The sequence below is a fragment of the Balaenoptera acutorostrata genome, chromosome 14 (assembly GCF_949987535.1).
Source record: "Balaenoptera acutorostrata chromosome 14, mBalAcu1.1, whole genome shotgun sequence".
NCBI classification, from domain to species: Eukaryota; Metazoa; Chordata; class Mammalia; order Artiodactyla; family Balaenopteridae; genus Balaenoptera; species Balaenoptera acutorostrata.
Window position 1 is genome coordinate 17,500,954 of NC_080077.1, and position 19,678 is coordinate 17,520,631.

Consider the following 19,678-nt stretch of genomic DNA (forward strand, 5'->3'; position numbering starts at 1 on the left):
TTAAGCCTAGCTAGCATAAGAATTAAAGCTACAACAAGCAGAATCATTTTCTAGCCACAAATCAAAACTTACCTTGCCAGTGAGAACCCTTTTCAGCTGAAACCCATATGTTGTTATGAAAAAAAATCCTTTAGGAAGAGAGATTCAAAGAAAACATATCAACACGATTAAAAGCAAACAGTAACTTACATTCAGTAATGTAAGTTATTTTTATGCTTGGAATCTATTCTCTCTTAAATTTCCTTATAAAACCAATAATATAAGAGCAGAAAGACAGTAGAAAGAAGGTCAACCATTTACATAAAGATACCTTTACTGGACCTATAATGTCAACTTTAATACTAAGGTCTATGTGAATCTTCACATAGTTTATGCAGCCAGTAAATATTTACCCAAAGTCAGCAAAAATATGAAAATTTTATTTTAAAAAAATCGCTGGTACTATCTATAGGTGGAAGACAATTCTGTAAATTCATCATGCATTGTCATTAAAAAAATGACAATGTTGTTTGGGAATCAGATTTCCCCAAACAACAAAGCTAGTAATATTGGTTTCTATTTTCCTTTAACACCTTTGCAATATAAAAATAAAACTTCTGATACATTTTAACTTATAGGCATTGTCTAGAAGTCCACCCTAGTAAAAGAAACCTATTCAAAGTAAGAATTATTTTCACTTTATTAATTATATTTAAGAATAGCCAAGTTTTAAAAAATCTGGTTCAACCCAGAGTCCTGGACTCTAAGAAGAGCACCTTGCATTTACAGACGTCTCTGGACAAGCAGAAGCATCGTTCTGCCCCCGAAAGGAACACCCCATGAGCATGAGCTCTGTTCTCTGGCCACATTCTGTATTAAATGATTAAATTGTCCATCTTTTCTTTGGCCGTAATAGAAATTAGGCCGTTCACCCCGAGAACCACTAAAAAAGTAACTTTGTGGAATGCTCTCCTGGCCTTCAGCACACTACCTTTTAGAAAGTTCTAGATTAGACTAAGGCTATAGCAACCTCTTCTTCCAAAACAACAGACCTGAATCTTCTGGCTGGAAGACAATGGCTGTAATTGAGGCAGGTGAAATGACTCTGAAAAGCCTCAGTAAAAACCACCTGCTGGTGAGGGCCAAGTTTATGGTTTATAATTTTAGAAAGCCCCCAAAAGATTTAACAGTCTTGCATCATGCCAACAATATGGGGATATTTTAGTTGCGACCTTGAAAGTCCTCAATCAGGGAAACACTTAAAATAGTATTTTGTAAAAAGTGGAAGAAATGACCACCTGATGTTGTATCTTTGTTACCCCAAATCTGGACACAGTTCAACCACATGGCTCCCCAGGTTAGTGGCAAAGCTATATTCAGAATTGGAATGAAAGGTTATGCAGAGATGCACATATGGATGTAAGGTATTATTATAGCACCACAGTGATAACATAGCACTCTTTGCACAAATATTTCCCAACTCTAATATTTCCCCAAATGTAAAAGTGATCAATTATGAAACGATGACTTGCTTTACAAAATAATTCACGTCACAAAACATTTCACCATAGTTGCTTCACCCTGGTAAGGAGCTCCAGATACAGAAACATAATTCCAACTTTTTCTGGAACACAGTTTGTATGAAGTGAAACAATTAAACGCGACCAAAATAGATGTCTGCAATGGACTCTTAAGAGCTCTGGTGCTTTACTGTCCTTGTTGTTGCTTTAATATTTCTTTATATATTATATATTTAAAAAAATAATTTGAATAGCATCATAATCAAATAATTTACAATTTGACATTTTTCGGAAAGAGAGTTCACTGCAAGTATTTCAGGTACAGATCACCAACTCTTACCTACCAGTTTTGTAAAAACAAAAACTATGATTTACTAAAATGTACGCCTTGAGTAAAAAAACTTTAAACCCCAGTAAGACAGACAGCACAATTTCTTTAAACATTTTCTTAATCAGAAGGTAAACTGAACCTCAACACACAAAGCTGAAAGCTTAAAATGAGAACTCTTACAACTTTTCCCCTGCAGGAGGCGAAGGAAAACAAAAGTTACTAAAATAAAATGAAAAATATTAAAATAAACGTTCAGATGTTTAACAAGGAATCCAGTTAAGTACTCAACCAGAAATTCTTTTTAAAAACTCTAACACTCACAACAGAAGTTTGTTATTAATGAAAAACAGCAGAGAACTGATTCCCCTCTGGCAAAGAGAAAGCTATTTTTCACTTCCCCTGGTAACTATCTTTAGTACTTAATACTCTTGGAAACTGAGAATGTGAATATGGATTTATTGTGAAGCAACATGCAATTATCGAATGCCAGTTCTGGGGGTGGGGGAAGCCTATGAATCAATGCAAATGAAACCCTAAAGCACGACAGGCATCAATATAGGCATTGAGGTCTGGTGACAAAGGCCTTATGATCTCTGCAACTTTCATGGCCTGGGCATTCCCCACTATGGCCAGTGGGCTATTTGCATCTCAGTATAGAAAAGAATCGATAGAAAGCTGAAAAGCCCTGGCCCTCGCACAAAAGATAATCAAAGCACCAAACCCAAGGCAGCTGGAGTAGGACACAGTGGGAATTATCTGAAATTAATTACCCTGCTAGTAGGCAAATGGAGCATCAGTAAGAAGGAGTATTTTGGGGGCTTCCCTGGTGGCGCAGTGGTTGGGAATCCGCCTGCCAATGCAGGGGACACGGGTTCGAGCCCTGGTCTGGGAGGATCCCACATGCCGCGGAGCGGCTGGGCCCGTGAGCCACAACTACTGAGCCTGCGCGTCTGGAGCCTGTGCTCCGCAACAAGAGAGGCCGCGACAGTGAGAGGTCCGCGCACCGCGATGAAGAGTGGCCCCCACTTGCCGAAACTAGAGAAAGTCCTCGCACAGAAACGAAGACCCAACCCAGCCAAAAATAAATAAATAAATAAATATTAAAAAAAAAAAAAAAAAAAAAAAGAAGGAGTATTTTGGATGGAGTTTCTTGCTGAGTCTCCAGGAAAACATGGGACAGACTAAAGTCACGGTAAGAGGGGCAAGTGTCACGTACATCGGGATCACAATCAAGTACAAGCAAACGTCGGTGCCAACGGTTCATCACCACGCAGTAATGAACAGCGTGACTGAACATGGGTGTGGGTTTGTTTGCACAAAGGCAGCTAGCAAAATACACAGAGTAAACAGCCTTTCTTCAGAAAACTCTCTCCACTGCTGACTAGACTGTCTTCACCTACATCTTTCAGCAAAAAAGACAAGTCATTCTACAGCTTCTGGGAAATTGCGCTGGAAGTGGAGGGAGCATATCATACCCCTGGCCCTCCCTCCAACTAGGAAAGGCTGAGTTTATTTTTGAGCCGTCTAAGAAGAAACAGTTTATAAGGAGTTAATAATGTAACCATGTACGTGAGTCTGTGTGAGCACGTGTGAGGCTAATTTTAACCTCTGCACTGCAGGGTAAACTCCACTGGGGCAGGGCCTCTCTCTCTCCTTCACCTTTGTAACCTGGATACCTGGCATGAAGCCTAGCACATAGCAAGCGCTCTGCAGAAGCTCCACAGATGCCTCCTAGATGAACAAAGAAATGCTCAAGAGAATGAATGCCCCCCCAACTTTTAAGAAGTACCCATTTCATTCTGTCAGCTGATATCAAGGTGATGGTTGTGATTTACCCTCTGAAAGGGGTTCAACAAACCAATACTTTATATAATACTTTCTTAGCAGCTTGTTCAAAATGCCTACAGTACTCTATTTATAGTAACTTTTTCCTAAATGAGATAAGCCTCTCTCCTTACCATCTAAGTATGTGAGGTTTTACTACAGGCCTGTTTCTCTGAATGGATAAAGTCTTGTAACCTCTCCCTTGACTCAGATGCTATTAATCAGGACAGTATCCAGTGAGACGGACACTAAAAGACCCACTATGGACAACTGAGGCGATGTGTTCTCCCCCGAGTTGGGTTTGAATCACATCAGTCCTGAGTTACGATATTTATCCTTCATGATTCTTTGGATTCATGATTTACATTTATATTATGTTAGAACTAGGGGATAAGAGACCCCAAAAGGCACAGTGAAAACCATGGACATGGTTCCTTTGATTACCTCATGGTCCCAGGACATGCTGCTGGCTAGCATATGACACATTTATTATTATAAATGGTAACATCTCAGTCCCCTCCACACAAAAGCAAACCAGGCAGAGCTTTCAAATTAATAATCCTTTGGGTTTTTTGTTTATTTGTTTGTTTTAGCTACACTGGAATCTGGTGTTTGATTCAGGAAATCAGGGACAAGAAGGTAGTGGGAGGGTTATATTTACTAATGATATGCCATCATTTGTTACTCAGATGCAAAGAAGTGTAAAGACTGAGTCTATAGTCTCAAGACATAAAACATGCTCTTAAAGCAGCCAGGAAGGCTGACCATTCAAATACAAGTTTGTTCACTGAATATTTCTCAAGCAGGCTATATGAGCTGAACACTGAATTAGGCACTCACTGGAGACACAAAGATAATACAGCTGCCTTTCTTGCTCAAGGAGCTCACAATTTCCACGGAGGCTGAAATATATACAATTAATTCTGATACTCCAGGATAACTGTTAGGTTTCACACAGCAAGCTAGTTTAACAAAGCACAGAACAGGAAGCTATAAAAATACACTTGAGGATGCTAAAGTTTCAGAGGAGGTGGCAGTTGGACTTCACCTTGAAAGATGCATAGATTTTTACCTGGAAAAATTTGCAGGATATTTTACGTAGAGGAAATGCACAAATTAAAGCAGAGAGTGTGAAAATACAAGGTATGATCACTAAGGCATTCAGGGTCCAATGTGGATGGAGTGGAGACCTACTGGAGCAACGGGTGACAGATGGGAGTAGAGAAATTGATTGAGGCCAGATCACAGAGGGTCTTGAGTGTGCCAAGAAGTTTGGAATTTATCTTGTAAAACTGGAAAACCATCAGGCTTTTCTGAAACACATGAATGTAAGAAGAGATGTATGTTTTGGAAAGATGACTGGCTGTATGGAGCACTGACAAGAGGAAACAAGAGTCTAAAGAAATGGAGGTAGAGTTGCTTCCAGACTTTAAGGAAGAGAGGACCTAACAAACAAAACAACTGCATAGTAGCTGCAAACTACTCAAATAAACAAAATCTTGAAAACCACACACACACACACAAAAATTGTGTAATAGATGAAAAAGGTTAACTCCCTCCATTCTCACTCCACGCAGTTTGATGATAGCACCATGAAATGTCTATCTGAAACTCTGGAATTCTAATTCCTATGATCTTGGTGGAACTCCTGAGAAGCAATGTTTTGGTCACATTAAAATAGCATGAATAATAAAAGGCATCAAAACTGGAAAAGAAGAAGAAAAATTGCCTCTGTTCACAGGTGACATGGTCTTATATGTAGAAAACGCTAAAGATTTTACACACACACATACACACACACACACACACACACACACACATCTGTTAGAGATAATAAAGAAATTCAGCAAAGTTGCAGGATATAAAATCAACACAGGAAAGTCAGTTCCATCTTTATATACTGGCAATAAAAAATTCAAAAAGGAAATTAAGTAAACAATTTCATTTATAATAGCATCAAAAAGAATAAAATACTTAAAAATAAACTTAACCAAGGAGACAAGACTTATACACTGAAAACTACAAAACAATGCTGAAAGAAATTCAAGAAGACATAAATGGAAGAATAGCTGTGTTCACGGATTGGAAGACTTCATGTTAAGATGACAATACTACCCAAATCAATCTACAGGTTCAATAAAATCCCTATCAAAATCTCATGGCACTTTTCACAGAAATAGAAAAACCCATCCTGAAATTCGTATGGAATCTCAAGGGACCTTAATAGCTAAAACAACCTGAAAAAGAAGAACCAAGTTGGAGGGCTCACACCTCCCAGTTTCAAACCTTACTATATAGCTATCTTAATCAAAACAGTATGATGCCTGCAAAGGAAAGACATATAAACCAAAGAAATAAAATAAGAGAGCCCAGAAATAAACTCTCACATATACGGTCAATTAATTTTCAAAAAGGGTGCTAAGATCATTCAATGGGGGAAAGGACAGTCTTTTCAACAAGTGGTTCTGGGAAAACAAGGTATCTACTCACAAAAGAATGAGGTTGGACCCATATGTTATATGATATACAAACATTAACTTAAAATGGGTCATAGACCTAAACTTAAAAGCTAAAACTGGGGCTTCCCTGGTGGCGCAGTGGTTGGGAGTCTGCCTGCTAATGCGGGGGGCACGGGTTCGGGCCCTGGTCTGGGAGGATCCCACATGCCGCGGAGCAACTAGGCCCGTGAGCCACAACTACTGAGCCTGCGCTCCACAAAAAGAGAGGCCACGATAGTGAGAGACCCGCGCACCGCGATGAAGAGTGGCCCCCGCTTGCCACAACTAGAGAAAGCCCTCGCACAGAAAAGAAGACCCAACACAGCCACAAATAAATAAATTAATTAAAAATAAAATAAAATTAAAAAAAGCTAAAACTATAAACTCTTAAAAGAAAATATAGGAGAAAATCTTCACGACAATGGATATGGCAATGATTTCTTAGTTATGACACCAAAAACGAATGTAAATTGGACTTCAAAATTAAAAACTTTCCTGCCTCAAAGGATGCTATCAAGAGAGTAAAAAGGCAACTCATAGAATGGGAGAAAATATTTACAAGTCATGTACCTGATACAGGATTAATATCCAGACTCTATAAAGAACTCCTACAACTCAACAACCAACAGCAAAACAAAAAACCCAATTCAACAATGGGCAAATAACTTGAATAAACACTTCTCTGAGGAATGTATAAAAACGGCCAAGCACATAAAAAGATGCTAAACATCATTAGACACTAGAGAAATCAAATCTAAACCACAATGATATCATTTTATACCCATTAGGATGACTAGTATCAAAAATGGGAAAATCACAAGTGTTGGTGAGGAAGCGGAGAAATGGGAACTTTCACGCAGCTGTCAGGAATGGAAAATGGTGCAGCCACTGTGGAAGACAGTATAGCAGGTCCTCAAAAAGTTACATATAGAATTACCGTATAATCCAGAAATTCTACTCTTAGGTATATACGGAAAGGATTTGACAGCAAGGATTCAAACAGATACTTGTATACCAATGTTCATAACAGCAATATTCACAATAGCCAAAAGGGAGAAACACCCAAGTGTCTATCAACAGATGAATGATTAAACAAAATGTGGTATATATGTGCAGTGGAATATTGTTCACCCATAAAAAGGAATGAAGTTCTAGTATAGCTGTAATGTGGACGAGTCTTGAAAACATGGTGCTAAGTGAAATAAACCAGACACAGAAGGAAAGGAGTTGGGGAAGGTGAGGCGAGAATGGAGAGTTCTTGTTTAATGGTTATGGAATATCTGTTTCAGATGATGGAAAGGTTCAGGAAGTGGGTTGTGAAGATGGTTGTACAGCAATGTGTATGTACTTAATGCCACTGAATTGAACACTTCAAATGCTTATAATGGTAAAATTTAAGTTGTGTCTACTTTACCTCAATTAAAAAAAAAAAAAAAAACCAGCATGAATAGCGCTGTCCCAGCTACCAGGTAAAGAAAAGAATAACACGTCAGAAGAGACACCTCTTTCCAGATCCAGGTGGGAGTTGGTGACGGCAAAAAGAAGTCTAAAGGCTGAAATTGTGTAGGCTGTCCCTTTTTAGTAGGAGTGGTTAAGATGCTCAAAGAGACAGCAAACTTACATTGCAGTTTGATGAGCCATCGAATGGTGGGTAAGAGCCGTCTGGCCAGTCAGCAGGGTCCAAGGCAGCTGACTGCCGGTGCTGGGCCTCATACTCCTTGAGCTGCAACAAGAGAAAATGGAAGATTGAAATGGAAATGATGGCCAAGGCTGTCTACCAAGCAGCAGAATGAATCCTTTGGGCACCTTCTTCGCACCACTGTTGGTGACTAAGTGCCAGCCAAAGACAAGGGTCACCCAAATGAAAGGAGAAACACGTCCTTCCCTGCAGGTTTTCATCTAAATCAAGCCAAGAGACACAACGGACTCTTTGTATTCTGTGTTCCAAAAAGAACCTTGATTTTCCTTCTCCAACATCTTCCAACATCAAAACACCTTTATCAGTTCAATTAGAAGTTCGATAACAGAAATTGTCTGTAGTTTGACCTTTGGATTACCTCTCTTTGTGGAAGACAAAATGTGTAGACTAAGGACATATTAGTAAAACAGAGGTGGAAGCCTGAAACTGATTTTTAAAAATCGCTTGCTTGTTTTGTTCTAGACTGCCTCATGTTACCAGTTCAATGTTATCACCTAACAAGTGTTATGGGATTTATTGGGGATCCTATGGATGAGAGGAAAATAGCAGTTAGATATCTAGAATATGTTCAGAGACATTTAAAGTTCGGGCTTAAAAACTAGGTTTCTACTTTTTGAAAAACACAGAAGGACAACATGAGATATTACAGAAAATTAACAAATTTAACCTAGCAGAATTAGATGAAAGATCTTTCAGAATGGCCAATGTGAGAAGTTCCAGGTGTGTTTTCATAAAATACATAAAAATTTAACTCTGTGCGGAATACAATTAAGTTGTCACAGCATTAAAATTCTGTTATAAAACAGTTTTTGGATATGAAGTTAAGACATCGATCAAATCATGTTCCATGGAATCAAGACACCAGAAAGCAGATACAATCTGACCTGGCAGCCCAGGAGCTGGTGCCAGGACCGTCCTCTTCCACTGGAGCTGTGTGGACGTGGCAATGCCACTCCTCTAGGAAAAAGCAACTTCCCAAAGCATTATTTCTACTATGAAGTTCTTTTCTGTGCATACTTGTGACAGGCAATGGATGAGGGGGAGGCAGACAGTACTGATTAACAGGTAAGGGCTCCCAAATAACTGGAAGCCCTTGGGCAAATTCCTTAACCTCTCTGTGCCTCAGTTCCTTCTCCTGGAAAACGGGATGACAATAAACTATATCACAGGACTATTCCCAGCATAAAGTAAGATAATGCAGCAAAGCTCTTAGTATACTGTACCCATGCAACAGACTTTTTATGATGGTATTATTATCACCCTTGTGGTTTCAGATAAGAGAGAGCTCAAAGTTCACATCAACTCCAGGTATTTGAACTTTTGCTATGCAGGTGCTTAATATTATTTTAATCTTTCTAGTATATTAGAGGGATTCATATTGTTCTAATCTCTATAATACATTTAAGTGACATATTAGAATGCTCTTCCTTTCCAGATATATTGGTTTCTGAAATGCATTATTCTTCCTGTATGATCGAAATAGCTGCCTCTGAAAAGGGGGGTTATCATTTGTTTTCTCAGGGTCTCTGCTCTACTTTCTAGGAAGCACTAAATAAAATCTTCATCTTTAGGAAAACAAAACAAATTCCTCACTAGTCAATCATAAACAGACTTAATATTTTTCTTTTGTTATCTGTCCATTTCCATCATTTACGTTGGTACCTAAGAGTACATGTGCTTCTTCTTTTTTTAAAAAATTCATTTATTTATTTATTGGCTGCACAGCTTGTGGGATCTTAGTTCCCCGACCAGGGATTGAACCCGGGCCCTCAGCAGTGAGAGCGCAGAGTCCTAACCACTGGACTGCCAGGGAATTCCCCGTGTGCTTCTTCTGATAAAGATTCAGATTTGTGCTCTATCCAAATTTACCTTGTTTTTTAACTTCCTAATTAAAAAAAACAAAACAAAACAGGATCTCTAACAATTTTTTAAAGTGCATTTTACAATGAAAAAACCCTGGTTATTGTTTACATAATCACATTTTTGTGTTCCACTCTGCTCCCAAAGACAACTGATGATGTTCATTTGAGAAACTTGTGTATTTTAAAGCAAATTTATAGAGTTTTAGTTTAATTCTGGAAGTTTTAAAATAATGACATTTTAAAGTGTGGGTGTGGGTGTCGGTCTGTCTGTCCATCTGTCTACCTTCATATCTTACTTTCCCTAGTCTCATAGTTTTCCCACACTTGAAGTTTATGACATGATTCTTAGAGGAATGACCATCTGCAGTAGGTTAATGCTTATTCTATCTTAAAGACCTTTATGGAGAGAGATTCTAAAATGTTTCCATTTCTAAGAGCAGTTATTATAAAGAACATTTCTATTAATTTAATCTAAATCCCCTCCAGCTGCGAGTTCATTCATTTCCTTTTATGCTCTCCTCAGTAGAGATGAAAACAAAACACTGTGCAGTACATCCTAAAGATGTACTGTCTAATAACCCTTCATATACTTGAAGACAGTGAATAAGTTCTTTTCTGCTTCTTTTCTGAGATAAATCCTTTCCGATTCCAACCCAAGAGACCTATTTAAAAAAACCCTCAATCACTTTGTTGCTCTCCTATGGACTCTCTCCATGAGCCTCTCTAGCTGTCCACATTCCTATGATTGATGCACAATACCTGCTACAAGGAAATAATTTATATAGGTTCTCAGCTCATAATCTTGTGCTCTGGTATACCAGATGCCCAGACTCTTAAAAGACTGTTCTCTGATTTCCCAGTTACCGTAGATATGGACTCACATCTATATACCCTTCTCAGGAGAACTATCCGTGGTTGACAGGCATTGTCTCCCCACAGATGCCTAGAAGGCTGTTCCCTCCTCCCCAGTCAGCTTTCAGCCTCTTTTTCTCTGGCAGGACAAACTCCACAGTGCAATTCACCTTCCAGAGCTCCCCACCCCTCCCTGTGAGATCAGGCTGAGGCTGACACTAGACTTCTCCTGAAATCACATCTCTGGCCAGCTTCTTCCTCTGCCTCTCCTGCTTCCCTCTCTCACTTACAGGTTTCTTCTGAAAGCTTTTCTTCAATAAATCATGTGCACAAGAATCCACATCTCAGGCTCTGCTTCTAGGGAACCTGATGTAAGACAGCTGGCATTAAGAAAAGCTCACCATGCCAAAACATCAGTCAAGCCAGTGACAAACATCAAGTTTTTTGTTTTTGTTTTTCAAATCTCACAAGGATTTTATTTTGGACTTTCACACAGATATGACCTTGTGGAACCCAGCACATATTTATCAGGTGGATAAATACATAATATTTAGTAATGAGATCAAATTACATGAGCAACTGTTTAGTATCAATATTGATACTTACATTATTTTTTAGGGAACATGATTATTAAATCATGGTCATAAATCTCTCTCAATTTCCTTAGACACTGCTTCCAGTTAAAATGTCAAAGGACATATTTTTTCAACAACACAGCTCCATCATGGCTGAGTGCCATCATTCCAAAACAGTAGTGCCCTCCTTTACGCAAAGCTTTAAAAGTGAGTTTATTCCTTACCCTCCCAATCTCACACACACCACATAAATTACCCAGATAAATTAATAACCTGTAGCTTCCAAGTGTCTCATGGGCTTTCTATACCTTGCAGAACTAGTCCAACATTTGAATACCCTGAACTTACTCACCAAGAGCTATGAACAGTCTTAAAATTAGCACCTGTAAATTGTGTTGTCTAGAATACGCTAATACTCTAGATCTCCCTAAACAATTTTTTTAACCAGAGTGCCGGACTCCTTAAAGCATACAGAGTAAGTATCCATCATAAAACCATTAGAAAATGTTTGAAATGCCGTTAGATTTGATGGAACTATTCAGTTAATAAAATATAAAAATCATAAGTTAAGCTGCTGTCTTTTAAAATTACACACTGTGTACACAGAGTTATCTTGTAAACTTCATTCTCTTCAAATGCTTTTGCAGCTGACAATGGTGTTTCACATATTAGTTCTTTGCAGCCTTTTTCATTTTCATCTTTGTATTGACAACTGGGTTTTCAGGAATGTGAATCATAGCTGTATACTTCACAGGGGGAAAATACTCAGCAGTGAGACCAAATTCATATAAACAAAGCATAGTGGACCAAATTGTATTCATTTGAACATAGGCAAAATTTTCCCAAATACAACGACGCATTGGGGGATACACTCAGCTCCAAATGACACACAGGCAAACTTCTCTCCTGATGCTGGGTTGTCCTATCAGGATTAAAGTCTAGACATTCTATATGGGTCTTTTTTTTTCCCCCCAAACTTTCCAATTAATTCATTTAAATTCATTAATGCTGCAAAAATACGACGTGTAACAAATCAGGACACAAGTTATTGTATTCCTAACAAGTCAAAGAAAAAGAAAATATTACATCTTCTTGGTAAATCAAGACCAACCCTAGTATTTCTTACAGGGACCACATCAACGTCCTGCACACACAGTCTTCAGAACTGAATTTCTCACACTGTAAAAGAAAAGCACTAGACTATGCAACGTTATCTGAACAATGGTAAAATGATCACAGTATGTTAATTGTGTCTAAATGGCAGCATGTGAACTTATGGTAAAAAAAAAAAAAAAATGTTTGAACCTTTGAAATATATATCAAAGTACATTAGTGTCTAACAAACTCTGAATTGTGTTCCATGTGCCCCAAGGGCTGTGCAAGTCAGTGCCCTGAACACCGCAAATATTTACTAGCTAGTTTATGTAAATAAACTGTTTAAGGGGCATAACTTTAGAAAATTCAAATACAAAAAGTGCAGTGGAGTAGCTAATTAACATTATTTTCCAAGTTCCTCCTTAGCTACGCTGAATGTAAAAACGCATAAAAATTTCAAAATGCAAATGTTTTAACCTCTTATAGAATGTCTTATAAAACAGAATTAGACAGCCACCTGAAACAGATTAAAATAATTCTTTAGTAACATGAAAGCATTAAATACCTATGGGTCTTTTAGACTCTGACTGCCAGTGGGAGAAACACATGCCTGATGCCCTGAAGGACTATTCTTATCATGGTCATTACAGAAAGTCTAACTCTTAATGTTTCTTTTATACAGCAATCAAATAAATTTTAGATACTTGAGCTGATCATAAGTTAAAGGAGGGAGATCCTTCGTTTTTCTTGAAGTGTTTTCTCTCTGGCTAAAAGGAAGCCCATGCAGACACTAGTAGCCAAGGATGTATGTTGCCCTGCCAAGGGCAGACCAGCAAGCTTCCCTGTTACTTCATCACCTGTCAAAGGACACCCACCTTTGTGTGCAGAATCTAATAAAGTTTGGAGGATGTCATCAATTTTTTCTTTAATCTGTGTTTCTGGATTGCCTTTTAGAAAATATTATTGATGCCTTGACGAGCTCCATCCTAAAGTCAGGCAAAGGCAGCCAGCCTGGCAACAGACAGACTCCGTGGCTAAAACCTCCACCCGACCTGCATACAGCCGTGCCACCTTTTCATGGAGCTGACTTCTGATTTCCTTTCCATGTAAACAATGGCTAGCTGTTAAAATCATCAGCTCAGAAAGAGCATCAAACAAATTTTTTTCTCCCCAACTTTGAAAGTATTCCTTTGTTTCTTCTTCAATTATAGAAACGTGCTACCTCAAGTTGACTATGTTAAGGACACTTAACATTTTCTTCTGCCCCAGGAAAACTGGGTTAGACACATCCTATGCAACTCCCTTTCCAAACACAGATGGTGTCAGATGCCTGCAGACATCTTCTGCATTTAGATCTTCAAATTTACAATTAAAAACAGCAACGTAGCAGCATCACTCACCAGAACGTAAGTAAACATCTTGCCTACCGTGGTAAAATTAATACAGGTCCGTGTTTCTCATATGCATTTTCTGGGAATTCAGTTGGACTTTTTTCAAGTGCTATGACATGCTCAAGGAATGGCACTGGAGAGATGTCTGGTGGACTTTTTGCCCTAGTTGGCAGCTCGACGGGGTGGCTGAAGGCATGGTGGAGCAGGGAGACCAGACTGAGGGTGAAGGGCAGGCGCAGGTGATTAGCAGCATGGACAAGACCCTGCCACCTGTTACCTGCTCCATCGTTGCCTGGGCACTGCTTCAGTCCCCAGAGACGCTGGAGGCAAGATCACCTCTGCTCTTCCGAATCAACAGAGCGAGAGAAGCTGGCAGATGGGCATCTGGTGGAGACTTTGGCCCTCAGGTCTCCTACTACAGGTCCCACCTCCCACTCCCTTCAAGCACTTTTTTTTTTCCAGCATTGTCTCAGCAACAAATTAAAATTTTTTTTTTTTTTAAACTATTGAGGTTTAGAGTCAGGTATACTAAACTAAAGTATGTCTGTCACTGTTTCAAGGTTTCAGACCTTAGAGATTCTGCTTAATGGTAAAGTCATAACTTGTTCAATGATTCCTTAGTGACTTGAAAGTTCTAAACCTGCCTAATTCATGACTTGTCTACACCATCCCGAACCAAGTATTCAAAGTCAGAATCCAAGAATTAATCAGCCAGTTAGCTGGGCAACAACAAAGCAGGACATCTCTTAAGAATTGCTGTCTTGCTATCACAAACACTACTCCAGTGTCCTAAAGGTTAATTAGGCTTCTTTCAGTGCTTAATTTAACTCAGAGCAAAAAAATATGACACAATAAACTGTAATATCTACTCAGAAATGAAAGTAAGCAAAAGTTTAAGGTTTATAGATAAAGCTTGACTTCTAGGTTAGTCAAAGCTTGTTGAAGGCATCTTATAGAACTAATGCTTATAATGGTTGTATTTACTTATTCTTTGGTGGTTATTTAGTAATTTATCATTATCAATCTTATCAGTATATTCCTATACCCTTTGATGTCCCTGCCCTAGTCTATTTGAGCTGCTATAACCAACCACTATAGACCGGGTCGCTTATAAACAACAGAAATTTCTCAGAGTTCTGGAGGCTGGGAAGTCCAAGATCAAGGTGCCAGCAGATTTAGTGTCTGGTGAGGACCCACTTCCTGGTTCACAGACAGCATGTGTCCTCACACAGCGGAGGTGGGTAAAGGAGTTCACTGGGGCCTTTTTTACATGGTCACTCACCCGATTCATAAGGGCTCCACCCTCATGACCTAATCACTTCCCAAAGGCCTCACCTCCAAATAACATGACTTGGGCATTAGGATTTAATATATGAATTTGGGGGGGGTGGGGGGTTGGGGTGGAGGCATTCAGTCTGTAGCAATCCCCCAACATTTCTCAATGTCAGGAGGTCAAGTGCTCACAAACGAAAACCAAACATCTGCACTCTTACCCTAGCAAGTGCTTCTTCAATGGTGATCATCTTTTCCTTGACCATCATCATCAGCTGAATCCGTTCCTCGTCACTCATTGTTATCTCGCTTGCAACATAACCCACATCTTCTCCTAGAGATCGAAGAAGAAAAACAATAGGAACAGTTGAAGAAGAAAATAAGAAAGATAAAACAGGATGCCAGTCTTGAAGGCTTGTCATCTGGGACTAGAGAAGGATGTAATTCAGGCGCACCGTCTAGCACTGTTACTGAGGAAGCCACAGGACCAGGAACGCGCTGCTTTTTAGGAAGCCAGTGAGCCTACCTCACTCGGAAACAAGCTCCAAGAACAAATGGATGTTACCATGGAAACAAATCCTTCAAAATGATCAGAGCTTTTGTGATGGAGGGTCTAGGGGAGGAGTTTTGGAAGAAGGCTGACAGGGAGTCTGGAGTGACAGGTGAGGCAGAGACCTAATTTAAAGAACCGCCTAGAGCGAACAAGCACTCCAAGGCTCCTTCGGCTGAAGGTTCTCGCCGTCCTTCCATTTCAAACATGAACAAGACGTTTTTGCAGAGGAGGGAGAGGAAACCCTCTTTCACGACAGAGAACTTGAAGGTCACAGTGTCTGCTGCAGAACAAAACTTGCATCCTGGTGAAAGCCTAGATCCCTACTAATCTATTTCACTGCTGTTCCTCAGGGGACACGCGCAAATAAATATCATCTCAGGTATGAAACATCTGGAGATCATTAGAAGGAAGGTACTATCTATGTATATATCTGAAAGTATCACTCTCATAAATATGTTTCCAAACTTGTGAGGGGAACTCAACTTCTAGGTCAAAACTGAAGCCAGCCAGAACTGCAGAGGGAAAGAGAATCCCTTAGTTAGAATCCTTTGAAAGTGTTTTCTTGAAAAGCAAAATTGCCGTCACATCTCATATACGTGAGCCACGTCAGCGTGTGTGCCTTTGATCAGCGTGTGGGGAGAGTGTGTCGGTGAAGGTGGGCTGTCATGCGCAGCCGGAGTTCTCACCCCTCATCCTTCTCCTCCACCCTGTTGTTCCCATACACACCTTACTAGAATCAGTGCCATCAGGAGGCTCGGCTCTAGCTTCATTTGCCCGCGGTATAGACGGATGGACCGAATGAGTCTGGCTGCAGACTTGTGGGAACCCATTTCACTCAGGACCTACCTTGGAATTTATGTTCCCCTGTGTTTCCTTATCTCACTTCCATTTTGTAATCAATCAGCCCAGAAACACCACTCAAGTGCCCTTCGCCACTCAGCCCCTTGTGCGGGAAGAGTAATGGTGTGTGCCAGGGGAGGGGAGGGCCTGCAGCTTTGATCCATTTTACTATCTGCCTCGCCTCCAGTGGTGGAGGGGAGTGGTGGAGAGAGTTGCCTGGGTTTAAAAAGAAATCCACGTAAGCCGGTAAACTGTTGGCTTCCTCCCTCCATCCCTTTCTCTCTCTTTCGCCTTTTCCTTCTTTCTAAATAAGACTTTGTTAGAATCCAAGGTTTACTTTGAATCATAAGTGATGCTGGGTGTGTCTCAAAAGGAAAAACTGGGAATGCTTAAGAATAACTCTCACAGCAGGACAACTTAAATAAGCCCACTGATGGCTGCCAAGGAACCCAGGTGTGCCACTGACATACACTGTGTCCATTTTTCTCATTTCCATGTGTAGGAGTAACCGGAGAAGCATTCTGCACAGGCTAGGACACCAAGATTTTGTTAAAGAAAATAAGTCGTGTCAGTGGTGAGCAACTAAAAATGTTCATCTAATGATAACCTTATCCAGCCAGACTGGAATCTGGAAGTAGCTTCGTTTCCCCTCCCTGTCTGAATACTGGAGAAACATAAATTATATAACTGGGCCTCAAAGGGATGACATATTTACTTACTATATAAACAACAACAAAAGACACAGCTAAGAGGAGGGCAGGACTGCCTTCACAAAGCAGCCCGGGCAAATTCCCATGATGTCAGCCCATTAGACAGAGTTTCCAGGGGTAACAACCCCATAACTGTCCCTGCCACAGAAAAGCATCAGAAGTTCAGAAGATTGCAAAGGCCCCAAGTGGCAGGGCAGGGGGGAGGGTCCAAAACTCACAAATGCTAAGACTTTCTGGACCATTTTAGGGCCCATCTTGGCCAGTAAAGATCTCCCTGAGGTTGATGTGACTGAGAAAAGGAAAGATTTGGCCTTTGCTGCCAGATCTATAAAAGAAAGGACTACGAACTCTTTCCATTTTGATTTCTTTGATTTAAAAAAAGAAAAAAAAAACCCCACTGGGATGAAGTCTTAAAGTAATGATAGGAATGTCAGAAAGGCTGCACAGCGTATGGGCACATGCAATGACTTATTCTAACTTACAGCAACCATTTAGATTAGCAGCCCAGGCTTCTTAACATTTTAGAGCTAAAAGGACCTACTGTCTGCCAGCTGTGTTACAGTACCTTTTGAAGTCTGTCTCATTATTCCTTTCTGATTCTTTCGGAAGTTCTGCCAGAAATACTTATTTTTCTTCTTCCAATCTCCTTTTCCTTTAAAAAAAGAAAAAAAAAAGGCACAAGCAATAAATTCATTAATAACAAAAGTAGCCTCTTCCTTACAATTCAAAGCTTGTAAGAATACTTTGATTTCACAAAAAGACAGTTTTTCTCTTTCAGTTTGGGAAAAGACTTAGAAATGCCTATAAAGTTGTTCAAAAGAAATGCAAATTTCCTAAGAGCAAGAAATGGTACAGTAGGGTTAAGATGAGAAATAAAGAAACATCAAAAAAGCAGGCAAAACATGCATTCTGATTTTCACTTTGATGTTTGTTTAACTAGTGTGTCTAATTCTGTCTTGTCTTGTGGTATAGTTTTCCCCCTTTGGTCTAGGCCACAATGATTTCAACTGAACCACGAATAGGGTACTTTAAAAAGTTAACTTCGTTTTGTTGTTATTCCTGTTGTTGATCTACCCTTGATTTATTTCTGTTATCCCAGGTTTAATGAAGAGAACAGAATGGTTGGTATGTGCTGTGCACACTGGTCAGTAGAGCTGGTTCCACGTGTCTGTGGGGTTGACAGACCCGCGGAACCAGCTATTTCTCTATGGTGTGGAATTGGCATGGGTCTCGCTAGGGCATAGGTGGGGCAAGATTCCCACCTCTCTGATACTCAGGCTACCTGCTGACCTCCCTACAGCTCACTCAGGGCACCATGATGAGAAAAGCAGGCTGTTATCCTGCTGTGACATCTCCCAACTCGGTCCCCCCCTCCTGTCTCCCATTTCTTCCCAGACTGTTCTGGGTGACTTTGAAGTGAAAACAAATTCACTGCCATGGCTAGACATTTTTCACATCTGGTCAGCTTGTGATCATCAGGAACATGTAATACCTTTTAAAAAGCAAGAGGAAAGGGGGAAAGTAAGGAAAAGGAAAGAAGAGGGTGGTCCTTTATTCTTTAAAAATAAAATGAAGCAGCAGCAGCCCTATCTGCTCTCGTGGACGGGGCACACCCAAAGCTGCGGCTTCGTCACCGTTCCGTGTCTGGTTGCTCTATGGCCGCTGGAAACAGGGCCCAGTGGAGTGATGCACTGTTGGTCTCCACAGTCTCGACTGGCGGTACCAGGCAGTGTGGCACAGAACAGACCCGCGGAAACCCCACGCAAGGGGCTCCCAGGCTAAGGGCATTATTTGTCAAAGCGGGATGCCCTCATTATGTTCTGACAATCCCCAGGACTCTGGGAAGGAAACTGGAGTCCGCCAGCCTGAGGCTGTCTCTGTACCCAGAATCTGGAAGGTGCCTGCTGCCTCTGGACTAAACACGACAGCAAATATCAGCCATGAAAGGTTAAAGTGAAGTAGGATTATCACTACTTCAATCTTTCTCACAAGCTATCTGGGAATAGAATGTATTTCTTGTAAGCTATACTCTCCCCTTCTCCCATTTTAATGTTTTTGAAATGGACGTGCAGCTTAAGAAAAAAATGGCAAGAGCTAACATTTATCCCACACTTACCATATCCAGGCACTTTGTATCTAATGGCATATCTCATTTAATACTCACTCACAATGAACGTATGATGTATTCTTGTTTCCATTTGGTGGATGAGAAAACCGAGGCTTAGAGAGGCAAATGACTTGCCCAAGGTCATAACTAGTAAAGTTGGTAGTCATGATTCAAATCCAAACCAAAGCTTGATTTTGAGCACTTATGCACCTAATCATGATTACTTTGCCAGGCTTTCTTAGACCCAAACAGAAGAAATGTTACAAAATCAAGAGTGGATTTTATAACACCTTAATTGTGCATGATCTTTCATTCAAAAGTTCCAAATAGAAGGATTTATCCTAAGGACGTGATCAGGGATAGGCTCAAGGATTTTTAGTGGTAGCATCATTTCTCTGTGATAGAGAAAAAACTGCAAACAACTTACATGCCCAGCAAAGAAGAGGTTGGTTGATTCAATTATAGCACATCCAATATGACAGAATATTATGCCGACTTAAGAATTTTACTGTAAAAAATACTCAATCATGTAGGAACACGCTCAGGATATATTCAATTGTAGAATACGAT

The 19,678-nt window shown here is 40.0% G+C and overlaps 1 protein-coding gene and 1 pseudogene across 3 annotated transcripts in view; both read right to left on the reverse strand.

Moving 5' to 3' along the window:
• The window catches only part of SASH1 (SAM and SH3 domain containing 1), a 255,831-nt gene that overhangs the window by 55,599 nt on the left and 180,554 nt on the right, over positions 1-19,678 (reverse strand). For all 3 annotated transcript variants that reach the window (XM_057527624.1, XM_057527623.1, XM_057527625.1), the window contains exons 6-8: positions 17,567-17,653; positions 15,120-15,232; positions 7,774-7,875 (exon numbers count right to left, since the gene is read on the reverse strand). In XM_057527624.1, coding sequence (XP_057383607.1) covers positions 7,774-7,875; positions 15,120-15,232; positions 17,567-17,653 — 302 coding nt within the window. The remainder of the gene's footprint in view (positions 1-7,773; positions 7,876-15,119; positions 15,233-17,566; positions 17,654-19,678) is intronic.
• On the reverse strand, positions 11,809-13,912 carry LOC103002191 (lanosterol 14-alpha demethylase-like; annotated as a pseudogene).